Source organism: Phycodurus eques, chromosome 21 (assembly GCF_024500275.1).
Source record: "Phycodurus eques isolate BA_2022a chromosome 21, UOR_Pequ_1.1, whole genome shotgun sequence".
Classification (NCBI taxonomy): Eukaryota; Metazoa; Chordata; class Actinopteri; order Syngnathiformes; family Syngnathidae; genus Phycodurus; species Phycodurus eques.
The window spans coordinates 2455777-2474396 of NC_084545.1; the positions used below are offsets into that span (position 1 = coordinate 2455777).

At 44.4% G+C, this 18620-nt stretch overlaps 2 protein-coding genes across 14 annotated transcripts; one reads left to right on the top strand and one right to left on the bottom strand.

The window, feature by feature from the left end:
- Positions 1 to 625: 625 nt before the first annotated feature.
- On the bottom strand, positions 626 to 10811 carry mynn (myoneurin). Of its 3 annotated transcripts, none has more exons than XM_061666111.1 (9): positions 10733 to 10811; positions 9386 to 9444; positions 8901 to 9168; positions 7491 to 8368; positions 5157 to 5316; positions 4808 to 4986; positions 4624 to 4716; positions 3767 to 3956; positions 626 to 2320 (listed from the first exon to the last, which is right to left on the bottom strand). In XM_061666111.1, exons 1-9 carry the CDS (start codon positions 10747 to 10749, stop codon positions 1813 to 1815), a joined length of 2352 nt encoding a protein of 783 aa, XP_061522095.1. In that variant the 5' UTR covers positions 10750 to 10811; the 3' UTR covers positions 626 to 1812. The 3 variants fall into 3 exon arrangements, with proteins under 3 accessions (XP_061522095.1, XP_061522096.1, XP_061522097.1); XM_061666112.1 differs by having other exon boundaries at positions 10652 to 10737; XM_061666113.1 differs by having other exon boundaries at positions 1837 to 2320; positions 3767 to 3892.
- Positions 10812 to 11534: 723 nt separating this feature from the next.
- On the top strand, positions 11535 to 18503 carry pdha1b (pyruvate dehydrogenase E1 subunit alpha 1b). Of its 11 annotated transcripts, XM_061666753.1 has the most exons (14): positions 11653 to 11700; positions 12310 to 12330; positions 12436 to 12535; positions 12844 to 12993; positions 13534 to 13599; positions 13810 to 13983; positions 14205 to 14331; positions 14396 to 14487; positions 14991 to 15083; positions 15737 to 15892; positions 16513 to 16584; positions 16866 to 16933; positions 17142 to 17250; positions 18063 to 18503. In XM_061666753.1, exons 3-14 carry the CDS (start codon positions 12455 to 12457, stop codon positions 18225 to 18227), a joined length of 1353 nt encoding a protein of 450 aa, XP_061522737.1. In that variant the 5' UTR covers positions 11653 to 11700; positions 12310 to 12330; positions 12436 to 12454; the 3' UTR covers positions 18228 to 18503. The 11 variants fall into 11 exon arrangements, with proteins under 11 accessions (XP_061522734.1, XP_061522744.1, XP_061522736.1 ...); XM_061666750.1 differs by having other exon boundaries at positions 11535 to 12330; XM_061666760.1 differs by lacking the exon at positions 12436 to 12535 and having other exon boundaries at positions 11535 to 11700; positions 12844 to 13020.
- The last annotated feature ends 117 nt before the right edge of the window (positions 18504 to 18620 follow it).

The following is an 18620-nucleotide window of genomic DNA, read 5'->3' on the forward strand; positions in this document are numbered from 1 at the left end:
TCAAACTTCTCGATTGCGAGAAGGAAGTTGAAATTGCCTGAGGGCAATTTAGTTTCTAGGGATTTTTTTTTCATGACTTGTCCAGAGATATGATTTAAATTAGCTCAATAAAAGGCTTGCCCAAGTTTGATTGAAGATTTCTCAAAGGTCTGCATAGCAGATAAGAATCTGTTCTAAATGTCCTTGGTTAATAAATAAAAGAAGAACAAAGACAAAGTCTTGATTGGATTCCCACGTTTTAAGTCAGATGAACAGTACGCCATTTAATGTGACCAGTCAAACTGGTTTGTCGATGTTAAGCGTCGCCCTTTACCTCCTTTACATGCGACGCAACAAGGAAGCACAAAAGTGAAACAATTTTGGAGTCTTCATCACAGGCCAAGTCATTGCGAAGGTTTCTCGTGAAGTCCAATTATGGTCACATGACTCAGACAGAAAATGAGCTCAGAGAAATGAGTAACAGCAACCCCTCACACACTGCACATCTATGCAACCATTTTCGAAAAGCACTCGTCTCCATTATGGCCGCAAGTCCGTCCAAGTGGACTTTTGGAAAGAGAACCTCGACCGGCCGGGCCACACGTAACTCAATCTAAATCAAGACACAAAACATGTCTCATTTCATCGCATTTTTATTGCATGTTAAAGTTTTTATCCAGTCGTAAGCATAATGAATATTTCTGTACATACGTCAACATGTTTATTAAAATGAAATACAAAAAAACACAAAAACATTTGGTGTCTGCAAAAGGTGACGAAGCACTACATCACGTCATGTCTAAAATGGCCGTCACGGGATCGCCACACGAGGATCGACTTCAGGTTACGACGTCGACGACGCTCGAGCGCCGCCTCGCTTTCGAAGCATCGCATTTTCTCGTTTGCGTGTCACCACATGAAAGCAGCCACGCACACACGCGTCACGACGAAAAGCCGTTTGAGCATTATTTCAATACACAGCTTAAGGGCTGTGTACTAGTACACTTTCTGGCCTCACTAGGAAGACAATTCTGCGCACAAGTAGAACGACCGTCTTAGTAGTAACGTTTTTCCATTACTCTATCACATGCTAGTATGACAAGAACGTGCTACTAATGAGACAAATCTGTGCACTAGTTGACAACTGTGTGCTACTAGTGAATCACTAGATGTTACATAGAAGAGCTAGAGAAATAAAAAGAAGTAAAAGTAGAAGGAAGTGGGCTCACTTATGCCTCAGCAGTAACTTGTTGTTGTCCTACTTGTGACAACAAAGAGTGTACTAGTACCTTAAGATGGATATCTGGGATATGGAATAAATGCTCAAAAGAAGCAGTTTTAGCATTTATGCCCCATCCTTGATATCCACCTCAAGGTCAATGTACTAGTACACACTTTGACCTCACTAGTAAGACAATTCAGCAGACTAGTAAAATTACAACGGTGCGGAAGTAGAATGAGTGTCTTACTAGTAACATTTAGTTACACTAACTAGAACAAAACCTCCACGGAGGTTTTCTAGTAACCCACTAGTAACACTAGTCTTACTAAATAACCACTCCGGCATAACATCTCTGCCCACGACTAGTAGGCCAACTACATTACTAATGAGGCAAAACGACTAGTGGGCATCTTGGTGCTACAAGTAGTGTCCAGGAGGCTACTAGTGCATGACACTAGTTGGGCCTTGCAGTGTTACTAGTGCAGCACTAGTTAGGTTTAATAGTGTGTTAGTAAGCCAAAAGTTTGAAGTTGTAAAAAACATTACTAGAAAGAGTCGCTCTACTAGTGCGCCAAATGGTCGAAGAGCGTACATGAACCTTAAATTGGATATCAAGGATATGGAAGAAATGCTGAAAGGGCGTTCCACACATCAATAAAAGCCGCCCCTTCGGCGATCCTTCTCAAAGGTCGGCTGCCGAGGAAGGGGCCGCGCCTCACTGCGGGGGCGGCGGCGGCGCGCCGTGTTCCGCGTTGTCCACCGTGCGGATGATGACGATCTGCTCCAAGCTCTGCGCCGGCGACGGCGGCGGCCTCAGCTGCTCCACCAGCGCGTGCAGCGTTTCCGAGTTGATGGTGGACACGGGGTCGGCTTCGAAGGCCACCGGGTCGGCTTGCGAGATGGGCGTGTGGCCGGGCTCTACCTTCAACTCCCGCAGAGTGTCGTTCAGAGCGGCGGCGACGGACGGGCCCACGCCAACGTCGTTGCTGCCGCCGGCCCGAGGCGTGGCCGGTTCCGGCTCGGGCGGCTCGGCTTCGGGGCCGGCGCTTAGACTTTTGCCGTCGTTGCTCAGTTTGCTCTGCACGAAGGCGACCGGGTGGCTGGACGCCAGCAGGACGACTGAGCGCACGAGAGCAGAAAGTCATCAAAATGACATTTAAAAGCAACGGTGGCAAAGGTTCTTACACTGTATGTAACGCTTTCAAAAGACGAAAAGGTAAACTCGAGGTAAAAGTAGTCGTACTGATTCATTTCCTTTACTTAAGTAAAAGTCAATGTCACCAAAAGGTGCGCGTGAGACTTCCCACCATTGCACATTCTCTTCCCAAGGTTTTTATCAAAGGGCTTAAGAATGAGTGCTGATAAAAAATAAAACAATGAGATGACTAAGCAGTGTAACAGGCAGAAATGAATCTGTATGCAACTTATTTTCGTGGCAGTACAGGATTACTCAAATGTAACAGAATTATTTTCACTAGCTATTGTCAAAAAACAAAACATCCAGACTTGCAATCTTGAGGCAACATAATTCCACATGACTCCCACAGAATGAGGGAAGAGGTGGAGTTAGTTTTACAACACTTCTGACAGTTCAGGCATGTTTATAGATTTCTTTCTCAAGCTATTATCAACAAATTCAATTGGTTATTAATTAACCAACACTACAGATTTGCGAACAAATATTAAATTGACCCTTTCTGAACACAAGGAGTTTTTGCCCCACAGCGACAATATTCATCGTTGTATTAAATAGATGTTAACGCTGTTTAAAATGCATATTGGTAAAGCAACCGCATTTTTTATATATTATCTGCGAGCGGAAAATGTATTCGCAAACAAGCAAAATATGAGAGCTTGCTGACAGAGTGAACTTCTCCGCCCACAAAATGGTTTCTCTCTTGTATAACTTCCTCTCAGTTTTTACCAATAAAAAAAAAAAACATGACACTTTCAAATAAAAACAATATGTTCATATCGTTTCACTGATGCTGTGAAATGACACATTGAGAACACAAGACAATGTCTGTGTCAACTCTCACCACAAGTCCATAAATTGCTGCCATCTGGTGTTATTCACAGCATTTACTACATACAGTCCAGAATTATTACAACATATTCTACGCTTGCAAATATTTTTCTGTGTTCACATATGTTTACAAAGCATCTAAATAAGTACAAATGCCATTAAAATAATTTGGAATGAGTTCCATTCCACAGGGCTTCCTGGTGAAATCAGTTGACGCAAGAGGCTGGTCGCAAATTCTGTTGCTGATACCCAATTTTAAATAAAACCTAATGCTAAATGCTGACTTTCCTTTCTATTTCTTGTCAAAATTAATGTGTTAAAGAACGAACACACAAAATTTGAGAAAGAAAAATGAAAATTACAATCAAATAAGTACACTGTATCTTTAGTTCAATTCGTTCCATGACCAAACTTTTATATAAAATCAATATTCGCCATTGGGATGAATGTGGGGGTGTTACTTTTAAACCCCCCTGGAGTTGCAGAACGGTGTCGCTCGGTGTTAAATGTAACAATGGCGAGGGGTCGTGTTGGCTCACCTGCGCGCGCTCTCTCTTTGTGTTGTCGCACTTCGTCGGCGTGAGCCTTCTCCTGGTGTTTGATCATGTTCTTCACGCTGGCGAAGCGATTTCCACACAGCAGGCACTGCACGCCGTTGGTGCCGTCTGAGTCCAAACGCGCGCGCGCGCACACAAACACAGTAAAACATAGGAAGCCGCATAAGCCACACTGAATATACAAAAAAGAAAACAATAATGAATTAATTTTAAAAAAAAATTTAAAAAAAGAATAATAATAATCAGTAAAATATTTTTGCCCACAATCTTATTGCAAACAGATTGGAAGGGATGTGAAAACGTTTTGAACCATTTTTTTATAAAAAAAATTTAATTAAGTTATTAGTTTTACTTTTAATCAAGGATAGTTGTCAGGTGCAAGATTAAAAACAGTCACAATGAGTATTGTGCTACTAAAACAACAAAAGATACCACCGACATTTTATTTTATTACTAACAGATGAAGAACCATCAAGTATAAAAGTTCATTTGTATTTACTTTTTGACAATTGTGCAAATGATGCACAGTCCTCTGGCAATTTAGACGAGTTTGAAATAACTAAGAGCAATTGTCTAGTGCAGTAGTTCGTAAATTAGGTCATTAGCTTGTCAACAGACAATGTCATTTCAGTTATCTTTATCTAGTTACTTTTCTTAAATGTTTTACAATAAAATGTTTGTGATGTCATTTGTTTGAGTGAACTATAATAACCTTGGTGTGTGCAAGTCGACGCGTTCAAGAGCAGCTCGGTAAAGAGTGTGAAGACATCAAAAAGGATTTTAACAGCTGCAAAATTGTGTGTGTGTGGGGGGGGGTGTTCGAGGGGACACGAGCTCACCCGGGTGTAGTCGCCGCATGTGCTTCTTCAGTTCGGACGACGTGACGAAGCGGCTCTCGCACTGCGGCTGGGTGCACTTGTACGGCGTCTCGCCTGGACGCAAACGGAAAAGCAGTCGAACGAGTAAGCGGTCAAAGTGGCGTCCGCCGTCGGCGTGATTTGCGAGCCTGACCCGCTTCCTTACCCGTGTGCTTGCGGGCGTGAGCGATGAGCGACGACGAGACGGAGAAGGACATGCCGCACAGGTCGCACTGGTACGGCTTCTCGCCCGTGTGCCGCCGCTTGTGGTAGGTCAGCGTGCTGGACTGAGCGAAGGCCTGGCCGCACACGTCGCACACGTACGGCTTCTCGCCGCTGTGCAGCCTGGAGGGAATGCAGCCACACGTCAACGCGCACATAGGGCACACTTCGTTGTCTGCAGTGAACATTTCAAAATCCTGATACTGATAATGAAATGTTCACATGGCCCCATCCCTTGATGCAAGTCAATGCCGCCGCCGCCCCCCCCCCCCGGTCCCTGCGTGGTATCCTACCTGACGTGGATCTTGTAGTTGGACGAGGTGGCGAACTTGAAGCCGCAGCGCTCGCACTTGTAGGGCTTCTCTTCGCCGTGGTGCATGCGGCGATGGGCCACCAGCTGACACTTCTGAGCGAAACACTTTTCACAATCGGAGCAGCTGAAGGGCTTCTCGCCTGTGACAAACACGCAGGACGTTATTTGTGGGCACACAAACACCACTTGACATTGAAATGACCTTCTCCTCACATTTAACACTCAAATCCGGTATTTCTTAAAGGGGAAACAAAGCCCCATTTTTTTAGGGGCAAGATTAGATTGTATATGCCCCCACTAGTCTCAACGGTAGGGATGTCCCAAACACATTATTTTGCCCCCGAGTCTGTGTCTTTCATTTTAAGTAAGTATCTGCTGATACCGAACCCCGATCCGATACATAACTACCAAAATTCAACTTTTAATATTTAAAAGAAAAAACAAAAAATACACTCGTAACAAGCAAAATAATAATATTACAACAAATAAAAAACATACATTTAGCAAATAGAAATAATTTTGGTAATCCCAATTGACCTAAAACAGGAATATTTTAGTGTGATTTCATGTTAGACCAGGGGTGCCCAAACTTTTTGGCTCAATGAGCTCCAGCTGCAGGTGGGCTGGAACGTCACTGAGATCCATGGAAATGGTTTGGCACATACAACTTTTTGGCGAATAATAAAATGGAGTTTTGTAGCTTTACCTCCTTCTTCGCTTACTTTGTGACACACTAAGGTTGATAATCCACTGTGCTCGCCAACCATGGGAGGTGCGCCATCCGTAATAATCCCCGTGATTTTATTCCACTTTAATTTTATGTCATGTACGGCGGAACAAACAGAAGCAAATAAATCTTTCCCTCTTGTTTGGTCCTTAAGGCTCTGGAGGTCTAGTAGCTCTTCACGCATGTTCATTTCACTGGCCGCTCCTCTAAAAAAAATCAGTAACTGAGTGCTGTCGGATGCATCCGTGCTTTCGTCACAGGCTCACGAAAAAAATTCAATCTCCACTCCTTTTGCGTCCAACTGTCTCTTAATATCAGACGAAGCTTCTTCGATCCTTCGTGACACAGTGCTACGAGCCAGGAAAACATTGGCGAACTGTTGCTTTTTCTCAGGACAAATGTTCTCCACCATTTTCATCACACAGTCTTTAATAAATTCACCCTCAGTAAAAGGTTTGCAGTGCTTGGCAATCAGCGTTGCCACCTCATAGCTTGCCTTTGTTGTATTTTCATTCGACTCACTGGCTCTTGTGAAAAAGTGTTGCTGTGCCGTTAAACCAGCTTCCAGTTGCTTCAATTTTTCACTGCGTTCGTTCCCAGTTAGCTTGTCGTAATTAGCATGTTCCGTCGTATATTGAACTCCTTGAACACAGCCACAGTCTCTTGGCAAATTAGGCAGACACAGTTGTTTCTAAACTCAGTGAAAAAATATTCAGACTTCCATTTGTCCTGGAAACGTCGGCCCTCGCTATCAACTTTCCTTTTCTTACTTCCAGTTGCCATTTTAGAAATGGGCAAAACACAGATCATCAGCAAAACGGCCCTGCGAGAGTTCAGCCACAAGTTTACTGCCATCCTGTGGTGAAATATAAAATTGCGTGTGTATTTTGTACTGCCGGGCCACATATTATTGGTTTTATGACAGAGGCTTCGGGCCAGTGGAAATATGAACACGGGCCGGATTTGGCCCGGGGGCCGGACTTTGGGCACGTCTGTGTTAGACAGTCAAGGGAGGAAAAAAACGACTGTATCTGCTGTTCCTGCTGTGCGCTCCTTGGCCTCTTAGGGGCAGTGTGGTGCGATGCATGCTTGGAGCACACACACACACACACACACACACACACACACACACACACACACACACACAAAAAATAGAAATAAAAAAAGGTATAGAAGAATGTTACGATAAACCAATTTAATTTGTTTTTTTACTCATTAGGAGGAATGTATGACTGCAAGTATTGTTGTATAACCTGTCTGTATATGTTACTATGGAGTTTGTGTATAAATATTTGTTATTTGAAGGTGAATGCTACCCATGTTTTAATGTTAATTCTAGCCAGCCCATCAGTGGGGGTTTCCATTGACTGTTAGCATTTAGCTGGCAATTTCTAAAACGATCATGTGCCTTGTATTTATCTTTTTGTTGCCCGTTTAGTTTAACAGTAAACTACACCTGGGGTGTCATTAAACAGTTTAAAGCACGCTCAGGGAGGTTTGTGTGGGAGTGTCACACACACAAATTAATGTCACAACTGCTTGCGCTGCGAACGTAATGTTACCAAATACAGAAAATCTGCTCCTTACCTGTGTGGGTGCGCAGGTGAGTTTTGAGCTGCGTGGCCTGTCTGAAGGTTTTGGAGCAGAAGATGCAGATGAAGGGCTTGAGGCCCGCGTGGATCTGCTCGTGTCTCCGCAGGCTGCACATGTCTTTGAACGTCCGGTTGCACTCGATGCAGGACCGCGCCATCTCGTCCGCGCCAGGCGAGGGGTTCTGCTCTCCGTCCTCCGCCGCTTCCTCGCCGTTAGCCTCATCCTCGCCGGGCTCGCCCTCCATTTTGCTCCTGCCCCTCGCTCGGCCTTTCCCTCGGCGCCGGCCGCGTCCCCGCCACAGCTCCCCGAAGCGGGGCCTCTTGGCGGGCGGGTCGTCCAGCGAGGGGCTCCAGTCGGCAGACGTGTCCCCAAAGTCCTTCACGCTGGTGTCAGAATCTTCCAGGAAGTCTTCTTCGATCTTAACCAGGCTTCTTCCTCCTCTTCCCCTGCCCCTGCCCCTCCCCCTCCCCCTCCCTCGGCCACGCCCCCTCCCCCTGTGGGCTGCAGGTTGGGGAGCGTCACTCTCCAAGTTGCTGGGCTCCGCCAGCTCAACGCTTGGAATTTTTCCTTCCTCATCCAACCCAGCAGCTTCGCTCTCCTGGCCTTCTGGACCTTCCTGGCTTTCCTGGTCTTGCTGGCTTTCCTGGCCCTCCTCCACCCACGTGCCCGTAACCGAGACGATGGACAGAGAAACAGGGGAATGAGGACTGCCCGGGGAGCCGGGACTGAGCAAAGAGAGGCCCGGCTCGTTGTCCACATCAAACTGGGACGGCTCGCTGACCTCGGACGAGTGAGAAATATCTTCCAGATACTTTAGGGCATCGGACATTCCCAGGAAGATGGCGGCTCGGCGGACAGCAGATTGTCTGGTGCTGAAAATAACAAAGATAATACTTTGTATTAGGAGGACGTACAAAAACTTGGTTGCTGTAGTTGAAGTTTTGTGACCACATTTGCAAATCAGAACAGTCCTATCTTCAATCAATATCTTTCAGCACCACCCCCAAAATTGTAATGAAATATAGTAAAATTCTACTTAATACAAAAATACATTAATGACATTAAATAGAATGTAAAGAATGTAATAATTTTCGCCACATTTTTTGCTTCAATGAACATTGTGCTGCTCCTTCTGGTGTTCACGCCTTGCCCACCTGGGGGCAGTATAATATAGACATGGAGACACACATGATGGATTTCACCACAAACACAAACAAATGTCCGTTTAAGGCCACAAAACCCAGTCCGAGTGTGAATAGTTGTTTGTTTGTCCGATTGGCTGGTGACTAGTGGACCTTGCCCCTCACCCAAAAGTCAGCTGACATGGACTCCAGCTCACCCGCAATCCCACTGAGGAAAAGGGTTATAGCAAAGAGATGGATGGATGGCGAGGAGGCAGCCTACCTGCTGAGGTTCATCTGTCCCGTGTAGACAAACTCCAGCAACTTCTCCAGAGCGTAGCGGCTGACCTTGTCGGGGTCCAAGGTGGTGACATCTTGGCCCTTCTCGGCCTGGGAGGAGAAGTACTTGCTGAACGCGGCCAGGATGTTGCGGTGAGCCCGGAATTCCACGTCTCTCACTATGATGGTGACGTCGCACAGGAAGTCCATTTCCCGCTGCTGATGCAGCCTTTGTAGGAGGAGCTTGCCATGATTGGCGCTGTGAGCCATCGCTACGAGAGAGTGGCTGTTAATGACACATATTCTCTCAAACATAGATAAGGTATAAAATAAGGTGCAATGTCAGTCAGTGTCACTTTTACAGTCAATATCAACAGCTTGAAGCAAGCACGCTTCGCCTCTTATTTGGAGAACTGTGCTTGCAATGGAGTGAAAACACGTGTTTTATTAAGTTCAAATGTTTTAAAAACCTTATTGTAAAACTCTTACTGTCAGTGTTGTGCCAGTAATGCTGAGAAGTTGAGTCCTCTATTAGTGTCAATTGTGATCTGCAAGAAATATTACAATTCAAATTTTGGCATTAAAAAAGGACAATACATGGAAAATAATATGAAGAACAGTCTGAATACAATTTATTTCAGAGTCAGGGTTTCAACTCAGGGTTAGGGTTTGAAACAAGGGTTAGGGTTACAAGCCAGAGTTATTGTTTTAAACTAAGGTTAGCATCTCAGTGTGGGGTTTCAAGCCAGGGTTAATGTTTTAAACTAGGGTTAGGGTTTTAAGCCAGTGTTAGGTTTTAAACTAGGGTTTGGGTTTCAATGTTGCGTTTCAAGGTGTTTCAATGTAGTTTAAATCCAGAGTTAGGGGTTTAAAAAGAGGATTAAGGTTTCAAACCAGAATTCTGGCTTCACAGTCTGGTTTCAATCCAAGGTTAAGGTTTATAAGTAGGGTTTCAACCCCGGGTCAGAGCTTTAAAATAGGATTAAGGTTTCAAAGTAGGGTTTTAAATTCGCAGGGTTGGAGTTTTAAAACCAGGGTTGGGGATTAAAGGCAGAGTTAGGGCTTCAAGCCGGAGTTTAGGTTGAACATTTTGTTTCAACTGGGATTTCAATGCAAGATTTCAACCCATGGTTAGGGCTTAGAACTGCCGTTCGGGTTTCAAAGTTAGGGTTCAAGCCAGGGTTAAGGTTTTTAAGGGGGCTTTCAATTTAGTGTTTCTCAAGCCATAATGAAGCGGTATTAAGAGGCTCATTCGATCGACATTTGTTAGCACTCAAAATTGTCTTAGAAGTACAAAGAAAAGTTAAGCAAACAGTTCTCGAGAGACGTGCGCGGGACGCCGGTGGCTAATAAAAATAAATAAAGAAAGAAACACAAAAAAAAAAGAAAGAAAGAGTTTTTGAAAATAAAAGCTGACGCCCGCTTCCTGAGTAGGCCTTCGCCCGATGCTAATGCTATTAGCCGTGTCGTTGCTCCCTTCCAAACATCGCCGTCTGCTATGTGGGGCGCGCTGCGCACTTTCCAGCAGACAACCTCGCCAACCCGCCGCTTCCCGAGAGCTTCTGCCAGCCGGTTGGCCGACCGGGCTGCTGAGGTCGGGAAGCGGAGGCTCAGCGAGCTCAAAACGGGGGCAAAAGGCGCGGATAACATTGTGCTCTTATTTCGAAGGATTCGCCGATTGCGCCGGCGGTGCCGACATAAGTTAGCCCAGAACGCAGCACACGCTCAAATCGGAAACATATCGTGCAATCGTACCAAATGTGATCACGATTCTTTGGCTAGAGAGCTCCATTTTTAAATTAAGGCAAAGTAAATAAAAGCAGTAAAGTGGTGTACCTCGGTATAGCCGTCATCTGCAGCCGTTATCTCGGGACTGCACGACATCTCGCGAGACTGAGATCGCTGCAAAGGAAAGATGAGCTCCAGATGGAGGAGCAAGGCATTTAATTTTTAAATCAGAATAGCCCCCCCCCCCCCTCAAAAAAACACACAGAAAACAACAACATGCTAATTTTTAATCACGTGCACAGATAGACCTCAAGTGATGCGCAAGTACCTTCCCTTTTGTCCTGGATGAGTAAGTTCCCTTTTTATTGCAGCCCAGATCTTCGTCTTTCATCAAAATAAATAAATAAATAAATAATAATAATAATAATTTACCCTCTGCATCATCAGTTCCACTTAAGTGTTTTGATATCTGACAGGCATTTATTTGAGACCTTGGAAAAAGTATGCATGTGATATTAAAAATGACATTGATGCTTTGGAATTTTTTTGTACCTTCTTCTGACTAATACCTTTGAACAATGAGACCCCTCTGATGCTGCGGACGTTTTCTGCGGCATTAATTTAACTAGATTGAGCCAACCAATTATTTGATAAAAACTCAAAAATGTTAATTTTACAAATAGTTTTGTATTTTATGAAGAATATGTTGAAGAATGCTAATGTTTGTGTCAAATATTTTCAGTGTGTGGAAGAGTACTTCAGTAGTGTAAATGATTTTCACTGTGAAAACTGAATTATGTCTGTTTTTTTTTTTTTTTTTACATAAACTGGGGGAGGTCTACGAATTGTGGGGGGAGACTACTCGAGGTATAAAACCGAATGTGGAACCATCAAGCTCCCGTCGCCTTTCTCCACCGGACTCCTTCTGGGGACGGACCCCGACGCCGCACCGCATTCTCGCGGACGTCCAAATTCGCCTTTAATCGTCTTAAATAGTCCGCTCGCCGTCTACTAGCATGCAGAACATGTTGACCCTCCTCTCGAACGCGCTGTGTCGGATCACCGGCAGGACTGCGGTGAGTCTTCCGGCAGCGGTGCTCGTCTAACGGGAGGATTTTTTTCTCCTCCTCCGGACGAGCTAAACAGGCTAATTGGGCTAGCTTGGTGCTGCTGCTGACCTTGTGGGCGCCTCATTGTTCTGACACTTTCACTTATTCATACTCCCTCTATTTCTGTAGTTACTGACTTTCTAGCACATGCTGTAGTGCGACCTAATGTTTTTTTGTGTTTCCAATAGTGTGTGTTTGTCACAAAGTATAATGTAAGACTCAGTGTATCGTGATCTACTACTAATATTAAGTTGAGGAAAAGCGAATGAGCTAATTACGAAAGCTCGTCATGAGCAAGTGCGTCATGAGCAAATTTGTCAGTCAGCACATTCTCTAATGAAACAATGGTGCGTCCTTGTTTCTCACAGCATGTCTTTAACAACACTCTCTCTCAGTACCTACATTATTTTATTTCTTTACGAAAAGTGTGAAATGCTCATGCTTAAATAAAGCCTTTCTTTGTCAAACTTCCCAAATGTATCACAAGTTGTTTTTCCCTCTTCAATGCTCTATCGCTCACAAATCCAAATGTATGTCTGGCTTCTTATCCTTCATCCACCTTCACCGGAACCCCAGGGAGCCCAAACTGTGTCGGAGGTAAGCTGCTCGCCACTCACCTGCTGTTTGTCCATAACCTTTTCTCTCCGCAGCATTTATTTTATCACTGTAATGAGCCCTCTAATATACTTATTTACCTCATAGGTTTGTTACTTTCCCAACAATGATTACACTTTGGCACCACATGCAGTCAGACAAGTGTCCCAAAGTTGCCAGTCACCCTTCGATCATGATGATGGTGGTGGTGGGTAAAAATGACTAACATGTAAATTATCAGATGGAAGGAAATGGCTTAAGTTTTGCAACTTTCTATTAATCGTGAACGGAATTTTGCGACCGTTTCCACAGGAATTTGAAAGCAATTCCAGGATGTGGTCTTGTTTAAATAACGTCATATCAGTGTAAACACACTGTCACTGCTCAAATGTTTAATTATACACACATAGCTGGCCTGCCTCAGTCTCCATATTTGGCTTCTATAAGCTCTATGCCGAGTACCCCTGCTCTCCTGTTTCACGCTAGCTCTGATTGGTTGGCTCCTGTGCTCCCCAGTTGCTGATTGGCCTGTCAGAGTACGTCAGTCTAACCTCGCCGGCGGCACCAGACTTGGCACAGACGCAGCGGCTGCCCCCCAAACCTCCGCCGGTAGTCAGCGCTAGAGCCAGCGCGGCGCCCTTAGTTAGCACGTCGTTAGCCGCACCAGTAAGAAGCGGAGACGCCGGCCTCCATGTTTACCTGCCTGCCTGTCATGAACTTTCTTTTTTTAAAGACCCTTAATCAGGCATGTGCCATGTTGCAGTCTGCATTTGGACTAATTGGGGACATGACCGATACTCCTTCTTACCCTTGACTCAAATCATAGTGACAAACGAATGAATCAATGCCAAACTTATAAAGTGATTCATTTCAATTAGACTTTTTTTTTTTTTTTTTTGTGGCCTAGGAGTGTCCACAGCACCCCCCGTCTCTTAACATGACTGGTAACCCTTGTCACCAGCTGACCTGTTGAATTGTCATTTTTAAAAAAATGAATCGGAATACCACATTACCGGTAACCTTTGATTGCTCACTTACGCTCCGTACTGTGTTTTTATGTCTCAAATGTATTTTCTGTCAAATGGCTGTCTGTTGTCGCACTGGAGTGCCTCCAACAACCGGAGACAAATTCCTTGTTTTTGACATACTTGGCAAATAAAGATGATTCTCATTCTTGGTGCGCTAACAGTGTTTGTGTGTCCTCAGGCTGCCCGCATCACAGCTTCCTGCTCCTTCGCTGACTTTACGCCTCAGGTGACTTTCGACATCAAGGTGAGCTGAAAAAGCTCTATCAACCTTCATTAGAGCTGAGCTGCCTCAAAACTTACTTTTCACAAGCGCACATCAATGAAAATGTGCTTTGAACTATGTAAGCTGCTATTTAAATAAATAAATAAATAAAATAAAATATCCTGCCAATTTATCCATAAATTTCGTTCATTGCCCAGACCTATTGGAAGTATTTGCTTTTTGAGCCAATAGAAATGCGATCTGTACCGCTTGGAGGACGGGCCTTCTATGAAGGCGGAGCTAACGCGCGAGCAGGGCCTGCAGTATTACCGGACCATGCAGACGGTGAGGCGCATGGAGCTGAAGGCCGATCAGCTCTACAAGCAGAAGATCATCCGTGGGTTCTGTCACCTGTATGACGGACAGGTGGGGAACATGTACAGTTTCAAACAAAAGTATGCGAGCCCTTTGGAATTACCTGGATTTCTGCATAAAATATTTAGTTCACATTGGGCAGTGCTTCTTTTTTTAGTGGGGCTGGTCAGCTTTAACCAACGCCAGGAGTCTACATTAATCAAGAAGGCATTGATGCCATACATACAATTGGGGGGGTGAAATTAAAGAAAAACCTTTTTGGTGTTGTACAGGAAGCTTGTGCTGCAGGTGTCGAGGCTGCCATTAACCGCAGCGATCACCTGATCACGGCATACCGTGCGCACGCCTACACGTACACCCGCGGCGTGTCTGTCAAGGAGATCCTGTGTGAGCTCACGGGTAAGACCATGTTAAGAAGAAATCGATCGGTTCAACCCCAAGCCTCAGATGTGTCGCTGCGCAGGTCGAAGAGGCGGGGTCTCCAAAGGCAAGGGGGGATCCATGCATATGTACGCGCCGCATTTCTACGGCGGGAACGGCATCGTGGGAGCACAGGTGAGCGGCGGAAAACTTTCCTAACCTTTATTCCGTCAAGGCACATATTTTACATTAGAGCAATTGCACAGCACGCCACCAGACAAATGTCACGAACTGTATATACATTGAGTAAAATAGACTTCCCCCCCATAAAAAGATTAATTTTCCATAGATGGTGGCAAACAGAGTACTGTACCTTTGTTTAAATGAAGCTCCAACTTACTATAACAATGTTCTGTTGCACAAAGATGCCATAAGATGGTGGCAAAGTACCACTAAATGAAGCTCCTCAATTCACCTCAACGTAGTTCCTTGGCACCAAGATGCTGCAAGAACAACAAAAAATAATAATGCACAAAAACAGCAAACGGGTGATTTTAAATAATGTTTGTCCCGATTAAGTGAAGGTGTATATTTTACCACGGCGTAACCGATGTGAGATTTTTGGCTCCTTGAACTGTTATGCGAGTTGCTGGCATTGTCTCCTCCTAGAACCACGGACTCTACTGTGTTGTGTTCAGGTTCCACTGGGTGCCGGAATCGCTCTAGCTTGTCAGTACCAAGGCAACAATCAGTTGTGCGTGACGCTGTATGGCGATGGCGCAGCCAATCAGGTAACAAAACGACGCATAAACGTACCAACCAGCAAATGTGGTCTGATCAAAGCGCACACTGTGCTGTACAAGAAATAGGGTAGACAATTTCCAGAAGGTTCCAGGTCAATTTCTGTGGGAAGTCAAGGTGAATATAACACTGAATATTGCATGGGTTTTGTAATTGCATAGATGCCACAAGATGGCAGCAAAGCACTTAAAATGGAGAGGAGCAAACGGGATCAAGCATATACACAATTATGAACCCAGGTTACATTATCGACTGTTTTCAGTAAGTTATACAACACGAACAAACTAACTTCACATGAGGCTCGTCAATAGTAGAGCCTAAATAACACATTTGTGCGCTAGCTTTTTACACAAAGGTATTAAGTCATTAAACTTGCCTTTTGGCATTTACACACACTAAGCAAAATAAATAACAAGCAACAGATCGTACCAAATACTTAGAAGTTGGGGCACTTTCAAGTTAAGGTTCCAAAGCAATTACATGAACTCTAGCTGTTTTAGTCAGAATTATGCTAAAATAAAATTATATTTTAATTCTCAATTAAGAGCCAACCTTTAATTTTTGTACATTTCTGGTTAACAGTCATGGAGAGGTCCCAACTTTTTAAGATTTCTGAAATCTTGCAACCCCTGATGCTGAACAGGGGCAGCTCTTTGAGGCCTTCAACATGGCTGCCCTCTGGAAGCTTCCGTGCATTTTCATCTGTGAGAACAACCAGTACAGCATGGGCACGTCTGCGGAGAGGGCGTCGGCCAGCACCGACTACTACAAGCGAGGAGACTACATACCGGGAATCAGAGTGAGTTTTGTTATGTCACAGACCTTTTCATGTTTGTAATGGGCGCCAGGTACTTCTGGGTGGCAGAAAGTGACAAAAACTTGGCCGAATTTCAACCACGTCTATTTTTTTAATCTACTTACCTGTGGAAATGTGACCTATGGTAGATGTTCGTTCTCCTTTAAGCCATTTACATCACGTAACATGTTTTTGACTGATACTTCACACATTCAAATTATGGTGGTCGAGAAGAAGGCTAAAATCATTATTGAACCCAATCACCCTGTTTAGCAATCACTTTGCCTTGGTCAAATGATATTGACGGGTTTGTTTACTAGTGGTCCCATTGGAAATGGCTAAAGGTTCTGCCACCCGGAAGTACGAAAGACGTGATGGAGAAAATATTTAAGGGTCTGGGGTTGCGGCTGCAGCAAGACCGTGTCCTGGAGCCGCCCCGCACGGACCCAGACTATAACAAGGCACACTGTATGTGCCCTGGCAGTTGCAGGTGTGAGCATGTACCCAGCTGTTTGATGCTCATGTATGATACTGCACACAAAACGCGCATGTCACATGATCAACAAGAACTGACCAGCCAGCAGTTTTCCTTCTGTGACTTCAGCTCAGTGCTTCTGATACAGGTGGACGGGATGGACGTCCTGTGCGTGAGAGAGGCAGTCACGTTTGCAGCGGACCTCTGCCGAGCCGGGAAGGTGAGCCGCTGTGCTCGTCGTGCCTCATGTACACTGTGGAGGGTGGTCAGCTGTCAACCTTTTTCTGTCCCGTGATTGGTTGGTCAGAGCAAAATTTGTTAAAGCTAATTTCAACAAACAAAACACATCTCTCATTACACACACACATTCTAATATATTCAATAATCGCCATCCCTAGTGAGTATGATTCTGAAGTGCTCAGGTGATGTGCGTGGCTCAGTTGTGAGCATTTCTACATTTAAACCGACATCGTCACGGTTTTATCTGCTTTTGTTTTTCAGGGTCCAATTGTGATGGAGCTCCAGACTTATCGTTACCATGGACACAGCATGAGTGACCCTGGTGTCAGGTGGGACTCTTGTCTTAATCAGACAAGCAAAGTATGCTTTTATCGGTCAAAGAGACTATTTGCACTCTGGCCCTAACTTGAACGCTGTGGGCCTGTGAAAGTGTAAGGCGAGGGTAGCACTGGAGTCTTTTGTTAATATGGTGTTTTTTGTAAAAATCTTTGATCGATTCTTTATCACCATTAATTGTCTGTGATGGGCCTTCTGTAGCTACCGCGCTCGGGAGGAGATCCAGGATGTGCGCAGCAAGAATGACCCCATTGCCCTGTTAAAAGAGCAAATGCTCAGCAACAATATGACATCTGTGGCGGAATTGAAGGTGAGGACATGAACTTAGATTATTGAGCTTCACTTCCAAGTCAGTCCCGATGTATTTCTGACGCTCGTATATACAGTACAATTCACAATGACATGCCACCGTTTTCCAAGGAAGAGCGATTGGGGAAACTGATTTTCATCTTGGCGAAAAGCAGAAACAAGCTTTTATTTACAATTTTTAAATAAATAATAATCTCCATTGCATGAGAAAGCGCTATCAATGAATTCAACCAAACTTCAAGATCCCACCAGATGGTGCCAAATTATTTTTATTGGTTTGGCCTGAGTGCAAAAAAACAGATTTTGGGGGTATTTGTCTATTCACAATAGACACATTTTCAAACGCTGAGCAATGGCTATGCGAGGGTTCACTGCATCTACTTTTGCCACACCACCGCCAGAAAGTTTTGCAGTCTTCTCTGTAACGGTATTTATGACATCTATTCACCTAATCTTCCCCATCCACAGGTTCAGCTCGATATTTGGTTCAGGTCAGTGGTAGTCACTTGTTCTGCCACCTGGAAGTACTCTGGCGTCTATTGTTTTCAGACCTTATCAATTGGTGTACTGTGGTGACCCACAAGAGGGAGATGTTCACCAGTGGTGTGCATCTGCAAGGGAGGGGCAGAAGAAGAAAGTGTTAAAGGGAGTGTTAGTGTTAAAAGTGTTTAAAAAAGCGAGTGGTTGGCTGTTTGATGTGAAAACACTGTTTGTATGTGGAGAGTAAAGTGACATGACTGTTTCTCATCTCCCCGTCTTATTTACCACATCACCACAGTATTGGATTTGTGACGTGCATATTGTTCTTGTTAGGAAATGGATGTGGCCATTCGGAAGGAGGTGGAGGAGGCAGCACAATTTGCGATGGCTGATCCCGAGCCACCATTGGACGATATGTGCAACCACATCTTTAAAAACGATCCACCCCTGGAGGTCCGTGGGACCAACCCCTGGTCTAAGCTCAAGTCTGTAAGCTAGAACAGCAGCTGCACCCAAAATGAGACTGGCCAGAACTCTTCATGGGACCAGGACTGGGACCTGTTTGTCACTTTTTTAATAGCTTTATTTATCATTAATATATGATCTTGTACTCTACTCGAGCTGTAGCAACAGCTGCCTGGAGTTCTGTCACAATTGTCTTTATCATAAGGACTCCAGCATGAAGTTTTTACAAGTCAGATTATTTATTTAAAGCTTGATGTAACTATTGTGCTAACTGCTGAAAATGTTGAAAACTGAACAATGTTGTATGTGTAAAAGTATTTTTTTTTTTTTTTTTTTTTTTTTTTTTTTTTTTTTTTTTTAAATAAATTTAAAGCAATATTTTCATTTTTATCCATGCACCAAAACTTTCCAGTGTTTACCAGCTTC

What these genes read in the sequence shown, in the direction of transcription:
- mynn (XM_061666111.1), bottom strand. An exon ending in AACTACAAGATCCACGTCAG is followed by an intron (nt 4,987 to 5,156) that starts GTAGGATACCAC and finishes CATTCCCTCCAG; the next exon opens with GCTGCACAGCGGCGAGAAGC. An exon ending in CATGCGGCGACTACACCCGG is followed by an intron (nt 3,957 to 4,623) that starts GTGAGCTCGTGT and finishes TTGTATATTCAG; the next exon opens with TGTGGCTTATGCGGCTTCCT.
- pdha1b (XM_061666750.1), top strand. Translation starts at nt 12,209, where the DNA reads ATGTATCACAAGTTGTTTTTCCCTCTTCAATGCTCTATCGCTCACAAA. An exon ending in CGATCATGATGATGGTGGTG is followed by an intron (nt 12,536 to 12,843) that starts GTGGGTAAAAAT and finishes TGTGCTCCCCAG; the next exon opens with TTGCTGATTGGCCTGTCAGA. An exon ending in GCACGTCGTTAGCCGCACCA is followed by an intron (nt 12,994 to 13,533) that starts GTAAGAAGCGGA and finishes GTGTGTCCTCAG; the next exon opens with GCTGCCCGCATCACAGCTTC.